Source organism: Lepisosteus oculatus, chromosome 8, assembly GCF_040954835.1.
Source record: "Lepisosteus oculatus isolate fLepOcu1 chromosome 8, fLepOcu1.hap2, whole genome shotgun sequence".
Lineage (NCBI taxonomy): Eukaryota > Metazoa > Chordata > Actinopteri > Semionotiformes > Lepisosteidae > Lepisosteus > Lepisosteus oculatus.
In genome coordinates this window covers 5205537-5224801 of record NC_090703.1, presented here as the reverse complement: position 1 = coordinate 5224801, position 19265 = coordinate 5205537, and the positions used below count along the sequence as shown (strand labels likewise).

Sequence of the window (19265 nt, the reverse complement as noted above, 5' to 3'; positions counted from 1 at the left end):
AAGTTCTTAAACGTCAAATTGTTTCACATCAGTCAGCTTGAGAAAATAATCATCACTGCATTTATCATTATCAGTTGTCTTTACAATATGTATTGTTTAGTTTAATTTCTGATGGCATATGTTAGCAGTAAGATTTTTTAGCATCGATTGGGCCTATTAGTCTATAAATATATTTATTTAGCAATTTGATGGTGTTAAGGAACTGTACAGTATTCGAAATAAAGTCTGATATCCTTTTCACTGAAAACACAACTTATAAATAAAATAGACTATATTTTAAAGAATGTGATAGATAAGAAAAGTTGAGATCAAATTATACTGGAAAACAAAAGCTTGTGTTAAAATATTTTCCATGTGAATGTCCATCAAGTTACGTTGATATAGGACAGCTAACTACTTAAAAGTTTATTCTGTAAAGCAAATGGAATTAATCTGTACGACCTTACAAGGATTTATTACTTTACATTTAACGATAACGGAGCTGAGAAAGACTTCGGAAAAAAACTAAGCTACAGTACTTTTTGTATCAGAGGTGACAATTTTCCCTTTTTAATATAATTTTGTATGATAAAAGTCATACATTAGTTCGCATTCTTCATTGTTCACGTTATTACGACTGAATGTGGTTTTATTTAGAAGTTTTGCCCCACTATTGTTTTGAGTAACTTTCTCCGTACAGGGATGCACGTTGTTCATCATGCGCAACACTTTAAAAATAATTGCGAGGAAAGGTGCGTGATTTTGCGTTTAAACCGGAATTTACCATCTTGATTTTTTTTTCTCCCCGCTGAACTGTAAGGTAAATAATTTTAAGGGAAGGCGGTTCGTATTTTACCTGTATGTTTTCACGCGTTGCGACAATACGGAGCATTTGATCTGAAAGGGTATGTAAAGCAATTCAGTAAAAGCCATGGAAGTTTTCAGCATCGCGCTCTATGAATATAGAAAATGAAAACTGTCTCCAACTACAACTGAGTGGCGTTGTTGCGCCGGTAGGAGAGAAGATGTGTCCTTTTCCACACAGAGTCAGCCAGGAAAAGCTGGGAAATCCACACAAAAACAGACACAGAAAAGGCTTTTCACAGCATCGGAGGCGAGGAGCTCCGGCAGGAAAATACAGTGACATGACGCTCCCGTTTAGATATTAATTCTTCCACTGTCTCAGCCCAAGGCCACTGTCTTGCGAGAGCACCCGGTTTGCAAAAGCGTCCCCCGGTTTCCTTTCACTTTTGTTGGCATGCCTCTGGAGCTCGGTCTCGGGGGCTCTTCCTCCATTCTTCAAGCCCATGAACGGCAGTGCGGAGAACCAGGAACAGGACTGGACCAGCAGACCGCTATGGCTTTGTCTGAACACCCGTAGTCTGCAGATTGCGTTGCCGTCGGTCCTTACGGCTGTAGGTCAAAATCTATCTGAAGAAAAAAAGTAAGAAATAAAAAAAAAATAGCAGGAAGATGGCGCCCACTAAGCCTAGCTTTCAGCAAGACCCTTCAAGAAGAGAACGGTAACGATCGGATTGTTTGTATTTGATTTAATGCACGTTGCCTTGAAGTAGCGGTAAGGTGTTGTTTTTTTTTTGGGCTGGAGATTACTACTCTGCGTGTCAGAAGTTTTCGGTGTTGCCTTGTCGGCAGGAGTACATCAGAGATTTGGGACCTTAACGCTAGGGTAACAGGTATAGCGTGAAAAGATAACTGTGTTACAGTGTCGGGGCCACGCAGTGCATATTGACTACCGCACAGTTAAATGGTGTTGCCCAGGAATGTAGCCACTTTTTTTTTCGCATTGTTTGTAGACGGTCTGTGAGTGGTTGCAGAGGGCCTGGGTTTGCGTGTGCATAGGAGCGATCACTGCCGCTGTTCACTTCAGCGCGTATTAATATAAGTGGGGCTACAGTAGGCCACACTAGGTAGTTCATAGTTTTGCAGCGGGACTTCTGAAGCTTCGGGCTAATTAGCATAAAACCTGTAACCAGCTGTTTTGGAACTTTTCAGCTTAGTGCATGGATTTCTCCGCTAGCGTATTGGGCGACAAGCCACCCGTCAGGTACTGCATTAGATTTCACCTCGGGTTTTTCTTTTCTTTTTTTTTTTTTGCTTTGCAGCATCTTCTGTTCTCGGTTACTATCATCATTATTGTTATAGATCAGCGGGACAGATTTTCTTTCGCGTGTGTGAGAGACGTCTGTGTGCTTTCGTTTCAGTAGCTGGGCGATTTTTTATTTCGGTGTCACATGCGTCCTTAGGTGGATTAATACCTGTATTTGTTTATTTTGTTGCACCGTTCATGGAAACTGGTGCAGAAATAGTGGTTTGAAATATAGACACAACTACTTCGCCTACAAGTGTTTGAGGTAATTTATGTTGTTCAGGATCGAACATCGGTTTCGTGTTTTTTTTTGTATTGTAATTTGCTTTTTATAATTACAAATGAAAGACAACATTGGGAGTTTTCAATTCAATTTGCTTGTCTTACTGTTTCTCCTAATGACTGTGAACTTGTGCTATCTATCCAAACTCTTTATATTTCCAGCTGTTACGTAATGAGACGAGGTAATCATATTGGAAGAATGAATATTCCAAAGTGTGCATTGAACATGAAACTTCACTATGAAGAGAGTATATACTTTACAAATAAATCAGATTGCATTTTCTTTGTTCTCTGTTTTTATGGCAACATAAATAAGCAGCATTTAGGTTTTAACATTGGAACTCATTCCTTAAGGGTATTGTTAAACATTGTCATATTTTGTTGGAGGCTAAAGCTTCTCACTTAATCTGTATATGCTTAAATCGTAGATGTGCTTTTTGTGTACATCCTGTCTATTGCTTTATTATCAAATCGCAGTCTCCGTTACTAAAGAGATACTAGATTTGGGCCAAACTTACTGTTATCTTGTCATTCGTATACTGTGTTAGTTGTGGGGAAAGATACAATGTTTATTGTGAAAATCTAGTTTGTACAGCAGGCTTGTTAATAGATAATCCCTGTTCCTGTATTTTATCCATGTTCCAGGAATTGTCAAGGATCATTATGAAACCTTCAAAGTGCCTGTTCTGAATATACTACTTCACTTTTTTATCCAGCGCATTCACAAGTGCATCAGTAGGGAATGTTTATGCTAAGTCAGTCTTCAGTAATCTCTCTGGCAGGAGCATATTTGTGTGCCATTCTGGGTATATCTCAGAGATAGGAATCTTGAAGATGGAATTAATTTCGAGGAGAAACTTCATAGCCTGTGCATGAGTGCCTTCTTTATCACCTGTCTCCATTTGGCATTCGGAGAAGGTAAATCAGAGTGTGTGATTTGTTATTCTGCTCCACTTGAGAGTTGAACTAAATAACACTTGGTCTGAAATTCTGATTGAAGTTGTAGGAGGATATATTTAATTTAATGCTCCTTAATAGCATCTTCTTGTTTGGCGCAGACACTGCTGTCCTAAAGGTTGGATCTGACTAATAGTGCTCTGTGGGAAGTAGGAGGAGTAATCTTCAGAAGAGGAATGGGGCTGGCTGAGATTCACAGAGCCCTGGGTAACCACAAAGTTGGCCTTTTGTTTCAGTAGCTGTTTTGTACCCTAAGGGCACACAAAAGTGCCAAATAGCCCTATTTCCTTTTATATTAGTTTAAAGGATTTATAGAAGGATGTTAGGAATGAACAGTATATTCTGCAGAATGTCTGTGTGTGTCTATTAAGCATGCTCCAAAGTTAATTTGCTTATATTTACAACTGCACTTTAAGCTTCAAAAACTGTGCGTCAAGGATGTGCTGCAGACGGAATTAAAATTGTATTTACAGCTTTTACATCTTTCCTGACGAGTAATCCAGTTCCTGTGAAGCATCTAATATGTGTGGTTCTGCCTGATCTTTTGATTTAATGCTGAAGTATTCCTGCATTCCACCACCTTTCTGCCTTCCAATATAGCTGCGGGCTACATGAAACCTTGTTTGCTAAAGCAAGTAAGTGAGAGCCTGCTTTTGATATTGTGGTTTAAATTAGTCAAAGCCCAGTACCCCTGGGTGAAAAATCATCATTATTAAATATCTAGCTACTTTTAGGCATATTAAAACTAGTTGCTTTGTTTAGTGTATACAGTACCTTAAGATATTTAATATACTAATGTCAGTAACCTGGCTTCTGAGTTTTCAGCTATCATATGTTTTTTTATGAGTTGATGAAAATCCATAACACATTTAAAGTCAATGTTTAGGATTTTTAAAATTCAGTGTGTAGTCTTTAATTTATTCTGTGTATCTCTTTTAAAGGTTAGGAGCCCTTCACATCTTTTGAGATGAGAAAGCCCCAGTGCAGTTTATAGATGGTAGCTGGGTTTGCAACACAGGGCAGAAATCGCAGAGATTAATGGTTCTGTTCATTGTCTAACAACACTTTCTTTTTTATATAAGTAGTTCTCGGAGATTGCTAAAATGGTAATCGAAAAATATGAAATAGAGAGTGGCCTTCATATCGCAAGGCCAGGGGTCTACAAATGGAAAAAACTGAAATAATGAAATATTTCCAAGGCAACAGACTGTCAGCAAGAACAGTAATGCATGGACATATCATTGAGCCACGAGAAAGGATATTAGATCTTATAGTTGTATAGCCAACAGTTGTAATGGGACTTATTAAAAAGATATCCCCATTCCTAAGTCTCCCCTGTAATTTTCCAGAGAATGATTGTGTTCAAGCTGGGATTTGTTATGTTTAATCAGAGAACGCTGGAATACGGTGCCGGTTAACGACTGAGGTATTAAAGAGGACTAGAAGTGTCTCACCGATTTAGTAATTTTTGTGTTTTCAATCATCGCTTTGTCTCTGCCGCGGACACAGTTGTGCTGTGATGGTGGCAGGAAGACACATTTTTACTTGCACTGACACTTTGCACTGTTATTGTGAAGGTCAGACGTGAGTGAGAAACGGAAAAAAAAACGCGTCCTACAAGATAATAGTGGAATAAGTGCCACGGTGTATTAAGGCTTATGTTATCTCAAGAGATGTTTAAGTTGTTTTGTTTTATTACAGGCTTCATCGAAGAAGCAGTACTCCATCAAGGAATGTTTTTTTGGGGTTCAGTTTACAAAGGTGACTGATTTGAAGAGTGCTGTTTACTGTATATTCTTAGATGGAATGCAGGGATGTTTATACATAATGGCAACCATGCTTAGCTTTGACCAGATCCATCTCTTACATATATTTCTAAAATATATATGTGTAGGGAGCTGTGGATAAACACTTGTTTTTTCAGGATGTTGCCTATTTTCCCAGGATGTGTGTTAAAGGCAAATCCTTCTAGCAGTGTCGTGGCATAAATAGCCGTTGTTTTGCTGAGCGAGCAGTTTTTCAAGAGACTGTCCTTGAGCTGTGTTTAGCATGTAGGCTTTATGATTTATTTGTTTATTTAAAGACATTCATCCCTGATAGTTCTGCCAAAAGACACCGCTTGTCAAGATTTATAGTTACGGGAGGCTGAAGTTTCCCACACTAGTGATGGGTTACCTTAGAAACGCTTTTAAGCTTTGTTCACAAACAGAGTCGACAGCGACGGTGGGTCAGAGTGTTGTATGGGCATACTTTTTACATTTATAGGTAAATCACCCAAAATGCACTTCAGCGTATTTTTTGTTCTCCAGTAGATGCCATGAGATCTTTAAAGCCCATGGAGGAGAATGGATCCCTCATTTTACATCTCACTTGGGTAAAAGACAGATGTTTTACTGCAGGTCTCCCATCTCTCACTTCATTTGGACCCACTGATTTCTTACACCCTTCTGTCACACCTGTAAGAACTCCATGTTCTTATCGGGCTCCTCTAAGTCATTGACAAAGTCTATGAACTACAAATCGTGGAAGCTACATGGATGTGCATTTCAAAAGGAGGTGTGTCTTTACCCCAAGGTTTCTGGGACAATGGAACAGTTTTCCCAGCTATGTGGTTGAAGCCGATACTTTTGCCAGATGAGATCCTTGGATCAATAAGCTACTGACTGCTAAACCCATCCCAGATTCACACCAGATGGGCTGAATGGCCTTCTGTCATTTGTAACCTTTCCTATCTTCTTACTCCACTTTTCTCCTACATTGCTGCAGAGGCAGAAGGGGTTCTCTTCCTCTGATCTCAAACTGTCCGTCACGACAGTCCCAAGCTGCTGAGGACAGTCTGGGTGGGCATGTTGGATCAGCAGCTTATTCGTGTTGTTTCATATTGTTATTGAGGAAAAAAAATAAATGCAGTGGCAATTAGTGGTGGAAAATCCCCCAGACAGGACTGTTATGTTAAAAAAAAAAACTTTCTTACAATGCATGAAATTGATTTGGCACATAGTTGGACTGAAAGGCATAATGCATAGTATTCTAATGATCACCAAAACAGTTTTACTTGTGTAGACCCCCAAAAACTGCACTTTAATGTTGATGTGTTTGGATGCTTGACTGTCACTCATAAGTGAATGTCATGAATGCCAGGGACTGGGTATACAGACCTTTCCTCTTCACAAAGAACTTTTAGTACTCTAATTATTTATAATAAGAAATTCCTTAAGCATGATGTAACCTGAAGTAGAAGTCCCCCATACTGAGCTTTATTTAGCTGTTTTGTATTGTGTTCTCCCAAGCTCAGGGGATAGAGGATCTGTTTAAGAAGGGGCAGCGTAGGAACCTATACTCAACTTTCTCAATGGAGTCAGATATCTTTCCAAATCATGACATCATTGTTCACGTCACAGATATTGATTCATGTGTTTTTAATGAAAAATGAAAAGAATTGGTATTTGATTTAGGAAGTAAAGGGCAATTAAAGTTAGTCATATATATTTATAAAAAAGTAGAAAAGGCTAAAAAAGGAATAAGATTTTGAGGTTCTTGTTCAGCTTATGTTTTGGAAGTATATTGAAATGGGGGCTCAAATGTAATAAAGCAACTGGAGCACTCATGTAATATGCACAGGCTTGTCACATCTTTAATTCAACATTAGGTGGAAGTTATCTAAGATCTGCAGTTACATTTCAGCTTTAAAGCCCTCTTTCCTTTCCTGAAAGCTTTAAATTATGTTTCTCTGCTTTTACAAAAAAATCTGAAAACCTGAAAGATCCATGCTTTGTGAACCGCTGTGGGTCTCATACTTGGATGTGGTTTTATTAATGTGTTAATGATTATTAATGAGCCAGTCAGGAGGCGGTTTCTCAAGATGTAGTTTGTAATCTATTAGTAAATGCTTCCATTTCCTCTTCTACTATGCTGTCTTTTTCATGACATGATTCTTGGCACCATAGGGTCGAGTAGTGAAGGACAAGTGCAGTTTGAAGGCTAGAAGAAATGAAATGACTTGTAAAGCAGGAGGCAAAATGCAGGAGATTTGTACTAAATGGAAGATGGTGCAGCTGCTGAAATGAAACCTTGTTTTCAAAGAGAAGTAGCCTCACTTTTAAGGAGTCATATCTCTTGAATAAATCTGTCCCCATTACCCTGCTTGAAAGAGAATCAAACCAACAATAAAGAGGCAAAGTCAAATCCAGTTATGTTAAAGATTTGTAATCATTTTTTCCATAATCTTTTCAGTATTGATTAGATAATTCTAACTCATGGAGTCGTTCTGAGAGACCAGCATATAAATCAGTGTTCTTCACAGCACTGAGTGTTCAGTACAGACTGATTTCACAGTCTTTACCTTGTATAGGCACATTCGGCATATACTTTAATCTAGTTCAATGTAGGTACAATAGAAAATCAGCTTTAAGTACTGTTCTGCTGATTGAGGTGTTCTGGCAGTATGCATTTGAGAACCTTATTAATGATTCTGCCTAGATAGTCAAATAGGTGAAAACCTTGGTCTGATGAGCAGGAAACCAAAGAATATCAATCTGGTATCAGAAAGATGCTTATTCTGGGTAAAGGTCATGACGATCTGGAGCCTGTCCTCCAAGAACAGGGCACCAGTCCAGGATAGCAGTTTACTGCAGGGTAGAGGCACACACACACATGAACAGTTAAGAGACGCCATCTGCACGCAAGAAGAACATGCATACTCCACACTGAAGGGCCACTGAAGCCCAGGACCAAAGAGCTTTGATGCAGGAGTGCCAACAGTCACACTTCCCTGCTACACTGCAGAGAACATACCACCTCTGTATTTCCTAACCACTCAACATTATGAAGAGAATGGTGCTTTAATAAAGTTGAGGTTAAATGTATTAAATTGTTAGTTTACTGATATTTGCATAATAAATAACAGAAAAGAGTGCTTATGGACAGTCCTTGGTAATGCTGGTCCCCTGTGATTAAATCCTAACTCCATTTTCCTGCTCACATTTTTATTGCTCTGTGTAAATGTAATTTGTTAATCCAACTGAATTTGTCATAGATAAATTTGCATGGATTATCTTGTCACCACTCTATCTGCATTCCTTTGTTCCTATCTTATTCATAATTTAACAGCCTGGTGATGAGCCTTTTTTTTTGGAGACTCAATAAAGAAAGCATGACCTTTACCATCTGCCACTGCCCAAACCAATAGACAGCACAACAAGACAATAGGAAACCGAGAATTCCTTCAGATCACAGATTGACTTAGTGTTCATCGAAACCCATCACTCTCAAGAATTTCTGCAGTATTAATCAGTGTCTCCAGCTGGCTGGTGTTGAACTGAGCATGTATAATATTGGGTAAAAAAATAACTTACAATAGCTTAAAGGCAGGTTTCTTTAATTTACGTGTGGAAGTATCATGCACAGTCTCTGAAATGCCAAACTGTCATTATTAGCATAAATGTCTTTGCATTTTTTTCTGCCATTATTTAAGTTTTGTTTTTTGGTTTGGTGGTTACATTCTGAAGCCAAAGTCTGTGTAAGGAAATAAAGCCAATTTCTGAAATCTTACACTGACTGCAGGAAATTGTGGGTCTGCAATTAGACTGGATTGCAGCGATTTGTTTATTTTTAGTAATTATCACATATTTACAATGCTGACTTTCTGATATGTTTTTTAGAGATGTAGTATTCAAAGAAGAACGACATGTCCTATTATTTAAAAAAAATGACTTGCTTTCTCTTAAATGATATTCTGTATATAAAGCCACAGTAGCACTTCTATAAAGCAGCGCTGAATTGAGTTACCCCGGTTCAGTCGTAAGGAGCCAGCTAGAGGGAACTACTTCCATTTCACTAATTCCTTCAGCATACTTAAATTTAATCTCCCAGAGAACACAGCTCTGCGAACTCAGGATGTCCTTCCCAGGACATAGTGTATGTGGTGTAATGTCTGATATCTGCAGATGTCTGCCTTGAAGAAGCATGCAGCTTGATATGACTTAATGTAATTTGATGCTCTTCCATGATTCTAGGATTAATAATATCTAAAACCAAAAGTGGTGCCGTTATTTAATGAAAAAGCAGCTCCACATTCTCAGTTATTTTCTCTCTTAAGGGCTACCTTTGCTGTCTTTAGCATTAAGACTTTGTGTTGTGCAGTATATACTGCATGACAAAGAAGCACTTTATGAAGCTTTTTGGGAAAAAAAACGAAACATTGGAATGGTCTTCCTCCTCGCATGGCAACCTTTCTTATAGTTGCCTGTTTAAGGAAATGTGCATTATTTCTCATGTCATCATAACCGGTGGGCCTCAGAATGCTTGAGGAGACATCTTGTCAATGGTTTCAATGTCATGGCACATGTCCTGGGAGAAATTAATCCTATGTGCACATCTAGATTAGAAAAGCAAATAAGTTTGTCGAACATTGGAATTAGAAGTCAAGTGTAGTTGTACATGATGCTGGGATATTTTTTACTTTGGTTTCTAAGTCTCTTGAGATTATGGCTATTAAGTAAAAGCTGATTTTAAAGTCGGTGTCCTACGAAAGATTGATATAAGGGAAAAGGTCATATATCACTGCAGGACTGATGCACGGAGGTGGAGTATGCAGATGTGATTGGAGTGAATTATTTTTCTTCAATTCAATCAGATGTCTAGGCAGTCCTCTCTCTTATTATCACTTGTTTCTGTGCAGTGTTAATAGCAATTTATTTTCTTTGTGGAAGGTGGTGGGATATCTCACGTGGTCCATTAATTCGCATTTAGCAAGGAGAGGGTGGTCAAGAAGCACATCGGAAGCTCTCCTTGGCTGATTGCCTTGTTGTTCTGGACACTGCACTGAAAGGTACACTTCAAGACTGGAACTGCACAAGACTTCAAATGACATTGAAATCACCAGCTTACTTTCCTGCTTTTCCTCTGACTGAGCGGTGGAGATTTTGCTAGAAGGTCATCTAAAAGATTTTTTAAAGACTTTGTTTCATGGCTGTGTAGCTCCCTTCCCTTTAATAATTACTTTCATCTCATTGTAGCCTTGCGTTTGAAAGTGTAGGTCAATAGGGATGGGCGCATTCAGAATTTCATGATCTGTGTAGTGGAACAAATTGAAAGCAAAGCCTATATCAATCACTGTGAAGGGAGGGTTAATTGTTACTGCTTCACAAGCCTCTGGACAGATAAACCAGTAATGAAATACTTATGGCTGTGTTATGTGAACACTTGAGAACAAAACAATAAAAACAAAGGGGATATTTACAGATAACCAAAGAGCTGCAAAAACAATGCGCGACGATAAAAATATTTTTATTTACTGATTGCCACTGCATGTGATTTAAAAAATTTTGTACAGTTAATGTAGCTCACAGTAGGTCTTTTCAAATATGGTGTTAAGACAGAGTGTGTAAAGTATATCATCAGTCTCATATGTGTCTCACCAAAATTTTAATTTTGCCTGTAGAGAATTAATCAGATTCTCGCATCACACATAGGCTAAATACATATCTTTGGATATTTATTTCACCAATCAGTGTGACTAAAGTCAATTGATGTACAGTAGCACAGCATTCGTTACATTTTTTTTTTTTGCTGAAGATATGTGCTTGGGGAAAAAATGAAACAACCCAATATAATCAAGTTTCTCACTAGGGCAGCAAAAAATACTGTTCCAGCAGTGATGAGCATGTCTTGTGTTTTTTGTATTTTTTTCCAAATAATTACCACAGCCCAACACTTGTGTTAATAAAGTAGCCACAAGTCCAGCTGCTCAGTGTGATCATGGGAACAGTCTACTGGAAGTAAAAATTCCATTGTTGGCTCTTAAGTTGAATTGAGAAACTTCTGTCTTCCTTTTACACTGGCTTATACTGTCTTGTTCATGTATATTTGCATATATATCAGGGCTTAACTTTCAGTTGCAAAAATGGAAGCTTAAAATGTAAATTGCAAAGTTTTCAAAATAAAATGTAAAGTCTTCAATTCGTGGACAGTTAAAAAACAAACATATATATAGTTTGTAGTTAATTGAAGTCTAAAGTCCATGACAGCTATCACAACACAGTGGGTAATTCTGAAAATTAATGAGAATGATAATACTTAAAAGACTGTTCCAGAGTTTGCCCAAACTCATTAACTAAATCTCTCATTTAAATACATCCTAAAGACTTTCAAATAGAAAAAAATACATTATTGCTATATAAGCATTAACCGGATTTGAAAATGCTGAGGTGCAAAAATTTATGGAAGACTGAAAGTCTATCAGGCTATATTCAATGCTGAATCCTTTTCTAAATTGTGGTGCTAAACCATGATACTCCAGATATGGACTGTCAAATGGGAAAAACAAGCTACGCCTCTTTTCTTATCATGCTAAAATACACAAAATAGTGTATACAGATTGGGAATTATATCAGATTTTTTTAGTTAGCTGTAATTACTATGCTTTCAATATGCTTTGGATGAAATTTAATTTCTTAACATTGGACTATCAAATTAATATAATCGGCGCCTTTGAAAGGGTTTGATAGTCAAAGAGGGATAATCTGAAATGAACAGGTTATTGAGATTGGCAGACAGTCTTAAATAAACAAAACTCTTTGTGTTGTCTGTGGAGCTCACTACTGGATACGTGTTCTGTAAAATTCAATGCAGAAAGAAGAAAAAAAAGATCATTTTTTATTGTTATTGATAACACTATTTTGAACAAGTTAAATGCTACACTATATACAGTTGGCTATTATGATCTACACATTGTCTTCTGAGTCAGCAGCTCATGCCTTTAATGTTAAAAGAAATATACAGATTTATAGAGGTATCTGTTCCAGGAGATAACAGGATAGACTCCAGTCTGTGAGAATGTGTTCATTTTTAAGGCACTAACAAAACAGAATCTGGGGTTGTAAGGATCTGGTTATAAGTTAACACAAGTTAAAAAGTGTTCAATCTATAAGATATACAGTAGAAGTATGAAATAGGATTTCATACATCTATACTGTATGTTTCTGTTTATGAAGCAGAAGTGCTTATTAATGGATGCTTGGTATAAAATACCAGCAACTGCTTGGTTTAAGAACAATAGTTTCTAATTCAAATAAATGTAGCATCAGAGTTTTTTTTAAACTTTACACGGGAGTCTGGACCACTGCTGTGCTATCGTACCCAGTACTTCCTAAGTACAGTAAGTGAGCCAAATGAAGGAAGTACTCAGTGTTTTAGTCATGCTGTTATGCAAATCATGTTTTGAAGTGCAGTCATTGTTATCTTTGGTAAAGTATTTCACAGCTTCATAGAGTCCTGGATAGCTCATTAATCTTTTTCTTCTTATCAATGTTTTTGGACATTGCCAATTAGATTTAAACTTATAATGGCTTTTTCCTCCTCCTATACAAATCAGTCTGAAGTTACGATAGTGGATGACTCTACAAATTGAAACACAAGAAGGCTTTGTAAATGCTGCAGGTTTAAAAATAGTCCCACTTGTCTAGATAGTTGAAGTTGTACATGTATTACCACATAAAGCTATATGCATTTGCAAAGGATGTTAGCTCCAGTTTAATGATAATGTACCATACATGTTTTGAACTGCTTTATAATTGTTCTAGTCAGCTAAGCCTCTCACACCCCTTTTTAGTTTAAACAAAAGAACAGACTTTATTTTTCTTAAAGTAGATTTTGTACTTTGCACAAATTGCAGATACCAACACCATACGTTCTTGAGCAAAGTCTGATATCTGTTGCTCCATTGTCTCTTCAATGAATCTAACCATGTGCATAGAGCAGACTGTTAGCAGAAATAATAGGGTGCTAATTAAACAATATCACAGAATCCAGAACTCTAAAGGCAGCTAATGGCTAATTATTTATAAATTTGGGAAGCACAGGCTGTATTACACGGTTTTTAATATGCTTTGCTGTTTACAGTATTTCATTAGCTTCATAAGAAGTAATTATTTAAGATTTTGTAAAATATCTTAGCAGTGCTTGAGTTTAAAGGTGAAACCTTTTGCCACGATGCTGTTTTTCAAATGGTGTTCATACCGCATGTATACAACATGTCAGTATGTAGGTAAGTATAGTTTTATAGTCTAAAAATAATTTGATGCAGTTCCAGTTGTGTTACTAGAAAAAAAGCATTTGCCTTTTCTTGTAGTGACAATAATAGTATATTAACATACATTCCCCAAAGGCTGATACATTTTTAAATTGTATTTGTTTATTTCAAAGCTCATTTTTCAAATTTAGAAGGCATCACTGTGGAAACCCAACAATGAGATGTAAAAAATGGAAGTGACAAAACTGTGGTTTCCCATAATTTATAGAAAGTCACCAGGACTTGTGTGGTTATGCTTTGCTCATGGGCTTGAAAGGCTTTTATACTGAATGGGGAATGAGACATTTAAGGCTTAACCGTTTCCATCCTAATCCTTCAGGTCTTCGAGGAAGGAATTCTTCGACATTAGTTTGATTTTCTCTCCTTGCTTTCAAATGCTCACTTTCTAATCTTGCTCCTGATGAGGGAGGGGGTGGATCTGCATTTTTATTGACTTCCCATGTACAGAAGCTCATACCTTTGTTTTGGAGTTTGCCCTGTACATAGGGCAAGGTCCTTATTAAAATGAGCATCTTCACACTGTCCCAGTTTCACTACAGTGTTTGTTGTGTTTGCTGTTAAAATCATTCTTTTGCAAAACAGTTGGTGTCAGATTCTGTTACGCACAGTTCTAAGCTACCTGACAACTGAGTGTATGTCCGTTCTGCTTTGTGCTTTATAATCATTGCTCATTTTTATGTGGCTTTGGTTTATACAGCACGTAGTATCACACACCTTTCCCTGTCAGACAGAAATGTTTGCATTTCTCTTTTTTCTGTGTTTTTGAGGAGCAGTTTTCAACATTAAGGTTTGGTTGGGGTGTTCGAAGCAAGTTGCAGCAGTTTGGCAGTCTTCTGTCCAGAGACAGGGATTCTGGATTTCTGGAAATACAGGGAGGTACTACTGTGTTCCTCACTGCCTGGGAAAGGTGGAGAGATGGTTAGTTCTTTTTTTATTGAATACAAAATAATGTCTTAAAGTACTACAGTACCTATCTCTGTATTGGTGTGTAGCAAGTTGTCCTTTTGCTATTGGATGTCTTCATCCCTGAGCCAAAAATGTCAACATAATGTTCAAATGCCTTTACTTCCAGTACCTGTTGAGATCCCCCCCAGTGATTTAACTGGATTTAATCGTTTCACAGAGATGGGAAATCCGGAGGGCAATTTTTAAATGATTTAGAAATGTGCTCCTGGGCCTGTTGTTTCGGAGGCTATGGACACTTGCTTTTCCTGAAAGGAGGAAACTGTGTCACAGAAAGTGACCTTGGTGTGACTGTCTGTTCAGTGGTCAAGCAGACAGAGCAATAAAGCTGCAGTCCACCTAGTTGAGTATATAGTTGCACTGTGAACAGAAATGTTTTCTCTCGTTGTCTTTGAGTGCCTGAATGGCTGTATAATTAGATTGGTTCAATCTGTGCTGGAGGTCGGGATGTCTCATTCTTTGTCAAAGTTTGGTCCTTTGAGAAAGACCAAATGCATTTTGTCTCCCAAATCATTAATGGACTGAAAATAATTGAATCATAATAAGTCATTGGAGGATCCTAAGCAAGTAAGAGAAGGTATTTAATAATGTGTTGATAGGTTAATGCCATACAAACCTTTTGATTTTTTTTATGTTCTTTTTGGGTCAAGGCTTCTAAGGCCTGGGCTGTATGGATTTGTTCCAGTGTGCCCATCATCATAATAGGTAGGACAATATCTGGTCAGAATCTGGGGGACATTTAAGTTTTGGCTATTGTGTGTATTTAGCTGTCTGCCAGTGCACATCTTTAAAGATCTGGAAGAAACGTTTTTATTAAATGTATTACATCTGGAGGCCTTCAGTTACAATCTAATGTTGATTAGTTTTTGCCCTTTTGTTCTCTGGTTTACAGTTGCTGTCTGTGTGAAGCTGCAGTGTTACAGAATCTTAATTGCTCACTGCTTGTTGTATCTACCGTGATTGGGGGTTGCATAACAGCATAATGTCAGTCATTATCTTGACCCCTTTCCAGCGAAGGAACCGTGAGTCGCACAAGCAGGGAGCTGGGAAATGAACACCATAGTGTGGTGAGAATGTTTTCCTTCAGCATCCTGAACTCCGTCTGTCGCTGCTGCTGTGCCTGGGCTGTGTGTAAAATCTGATCTGGACTAGATTCCCCGACTTATGGATTTTCAGCCCCACGCGCTCTTGAGTCAGGGAATTCTAGAGACAGAGCCCTGTCAGAACTGGCTCGAAACTCTGGTTCGTTTTTCTTCTTTTCCGTTTAGCGATGCTGTATGTTTTGCGACTTGAATTGACTATTTTGTCTTTATTTTAAATAAAAATGAGACGCAGAACAACGAACGAGTGCTTATCAGTTTTTATTTAACATCGGCGCAGCACCATATAGTCACTGCAGGGAGGGAGGCTGCCCAGACTGTAGTCTCGGCCTGGGTGTCCATATCCAGGCATCATGTCCCTCTGGAAGGACTGGTATTTTGTGCTCATGGTTTCTGTTCTTCTGACTGTCTTTCAAAATATTAACCATAAATATTTGATCAATATTCAGAACTGAAATCTTGCACCATTCATTATGTTCAAGAGTGCAAGTGTTTAGCATTCACTTCTTGAAGCCTCTTAAATTATTTTTCAGGCTGCAAATGTCAGTCTGTCTATTTTTTTGTGAATGCATCATTAGCTATAACAGGAATAGTCTTAAAACCTCGCTTCGACAACGTGCACTTCAAAGCCAGCATGTTTAACACATCAAGGCGCTATTGTCATGGGATATTCCCAGTCACTTGTGCAAAACCAGGAAACTGGTGGAAAACGACTCAATGGTATTGAAAGCATTTTTATTTAACGTAAAGAATCTGATTTGAATGTCCCTTTTTATAATATTAAAACTTGTATTTTGATAAAGTTCATTATTTGAATATGTGCTCCTTTTATGATGTATCCAGCTCTTGTACATGTTGGTCTTTTTTTTACATTACCGTAAACCTTGGTGGAATTTGTGTCCTTTTTTGCTGAATGTCTGTTTAAACATGATTGATGCGTCTTCAGTCCAAAACACTATAATACAGGAAAAATATACTGTACATATATATGCTTGCTGGATCTTTTTTCTTATTTTAACAGTTGCAATCAACAGTCAATAAAAATTGTACTTTTGCCTTTATCATACTGTAAATATACAAGCTCCTAATTCAGTGTATTATATATATACTGTAGAACATTCGCTAAAGCATACAAACCATCGTAAGCAATTGTTTTACTACTATAGGGCACCATTGGTATTCCTGAATTTCTAACCTATGAAGCATTTATTTTTACTTTGTGTTATTGTTTGTGCTTTTCATCATTATTGCAGGGAAAATCCGGTATTTCTGATTTCACAGACATAATTCCCCTTTATCGGATTTTGTCCCCTTAAATCCGAAGTGTATTACAGATGGGAAATTATATAATATTTTTTAGTTAGCTGTAATTATTGTACTTTCAAAATGCTTTGAATTAAAATTAATTTAGAAACATTGGACTATTAAATTAATATCATTCGAAGTCATGGCTGAAGAGATGAAAATTGTTAGCCTAGGTACTAAAACCTCATGTTTGGAAAATTATCAAGATGATCTGCAAAAGGTCAGGATTTTATCCTTAATGCTGATGCCGCGGGAGGAGAAGTCCCTGCCATGTTTTTCTTAAATAGGGAATAATTTGCGTAAGGGAACATTTGTCATTTCTGAGGGATGGGCGATTTTAGTTCATGTAATCCGTTTTTGTTTTCAACAACTTACGGTATTGTAAGAGTTAAAGATATTTGTGAAAAATTACTACAACAGTTCCAATCCCCCACACCCCTCTAAGGGACAAATCTGTAGTCGGGGAGGTGAATATAGAGCAACTCTCATTGGAATAGCACGGCCCATTGACTGTATACTGTCTGCCTAGCTTTCAGAGTACTCTTTGCCTGGGACGGACCTGCTGGTGTACAGACAACCTGTTTTGATGATGAATGGGGCATCTTGTCAGTTAAAATGAAAATTCTAAGCCGTGTGATAGCTTTATATTAATGCCTGTTTTATGGATTGGAGCAAGTTGCCTGAGCAAGATGAATGTTTGAGATCCATCGGGAGATGTGGGATGATGCAGTAGCTCCACACTCGGCTCTGTTGTTTTAATATGCCAGGGTGTGGTTTCGGAATAACCTGGATGGTGAGATGTCCCATCTCTTCCGGTTGCCGTGTGGTCTCCGTTTCTCTTTTATTATTCTTTCTTAGCTAGAGTTTTTCAAAAGCCAGTTTTCTAGAACGTTTCGCCTACAGGACCGTTGCATGAGTCTTTTTATGGGTAAGAAAGCAGGGGTGCAGAATGGGCACGTGCCCTGTCCAGTTCGCTGTGCTGTGTAGCTCAGAGTTAGCATTTTATATTCATGTATGCTATTTTCACATAGGTGGTTGTATACATATGCTGTATTAAACGTGATACAGTACATTCGGCAGAAAAAGTGTCTACTAAGATAAAGAACAATTAAAAAAAAATCTTTCAAGCTTGTTCCACTCCTTTTAGCAATGAAATGATTTATTTTAGAAACAATTGTCACATCCTATCTTGCTAGCATTGAAGAAGGGAGCCTGCTGGCAGGAGGAAGGGGGCAGAAAAAAATGGAAGGCTCTGTATTCCGTTTGTTTTTTAGGATGGGCTTGATGGTGGAATCACATCGATCAGGCATTTGTTTTCAGAAAACGTTGCTCTTGAGGAGTGATTCAATAAATGTTTAATTTAAGGTGACCGAGGGTTTCTGAACTGAGGAAGAATAAATTGCAGTCTTCTGGCAGAGGTTTGGATCAGAACACAGTGGTGTGGGTGTCAGATGGCGAGTGCTGGGAAAAATGGTGTTATTTTTAGGGCGGTCAGTTTATTGGAAGTATTATAAAAGTGCAATGAGCACAATTTATCACCTGGCAGGATCTCAGAGTCAGGTTGAGGACAGTGTCGTAAAATGTATGCTTAACCACTATCTTAAAAAAAAAATCCATAAGGCATACTCAGTTTATAGTATCCATTGGCTATAAATTTAAAGAAATTCAGCCCTGTACAAAGTTTTATTCTTTTCTTTTGTACTGTCTGAACAGTGTCATGTGATAATGGCTTCCCACTTGATCTTTTCTAGGCTACAAAAAAGAAGTCTGGATTGACTCAGGAGGGCTGAATACTTAAGCAGTAACTTGTGCAACATACTATATTGAACAATTGTGTATATTTCATTTGCAGTTCAACAAAATTGGACATCTTTGGATGGCAGTGACTACTTCTGCAGGTCACGGTATATTATTCTCCCAGGGCACTTTGATGGTCAGAAGTGCAGGGAAGTCAAACCTAATGTTAGTGATGCATTGACAGTGTAACTGTGCTGTCGCTGAAGTGGCTCCTGGTGAGTCTGAGGTCAGCCAAAGTTGATGAGCAGTAGTACAGTTTGTCTTTTCTGGAGGTCTATAAAGATAACATTCTGTGGATGTGCTGGAAAAGATCAGAACACAAGTGGTGTGCAGATTGTGGTCATGAGGAGGGACGAACTTCTCTTCAGAACCTGTGCTTTCTTTCTCTGTGGTCTGGATGCCTCGGAGCCCCTTGAACAGAGACTCTTGAGGAGGTCCTGGTCCTCTTGTGTTTGTGGAAGAGGGCTGCACAGGCCTACTCTTTGCACACTTAACCTGTTTTTGCAGGAGCCTGGGCGCCTGAAATGTGTGTATTTAAAAAAGTGTGAGTAGGCGCCAGTAGGTAGAATCAAGGACTTCTGGGCAGAGGAAGTGGAGTTTGGAAGTGCTAATATGTATTAAGGTTGTTGTTGCATGACAGCAGAGAGGAAAAAAAGAAAGATTTAATGCTTGCCACCTGAATCTG

General features: G+C 38.0%; 1 protein-coding gene across 4 annotated transcripts in view; it reads left to right on the top strand.

Moving 5' to 3' along the window:
- The window catches only part of LOC102683864 (neuronal PAS domain-containing protein 3), a 279046-nt gene that overhangs the window by 3073 nt on the left and 256708 nt on the right, over nt 1–19265 (top strand). For 2 of the 4 annotated variants that reach the window (XM_015350531.2, XM_015350529.2), the window contains exon 1: nt 551–1502. The exons of 1 other annotated variant lie outside the window; for it this stretch is intronic. In XM_015350531.2, coding sequence (XP_015206017.2) covers nt 1453–1502 — 50 coding nt within the window. In that variant the 5' untranslated portion in view covers nt 551–1452. Of the gene's footprint in view, nt 1–550; nt 1503–1839; nt 2045–19265 lie in introns of those variants that run through there. One more of the 4 variants, XM_015350530.2, reaches the window with a different exon arrangement.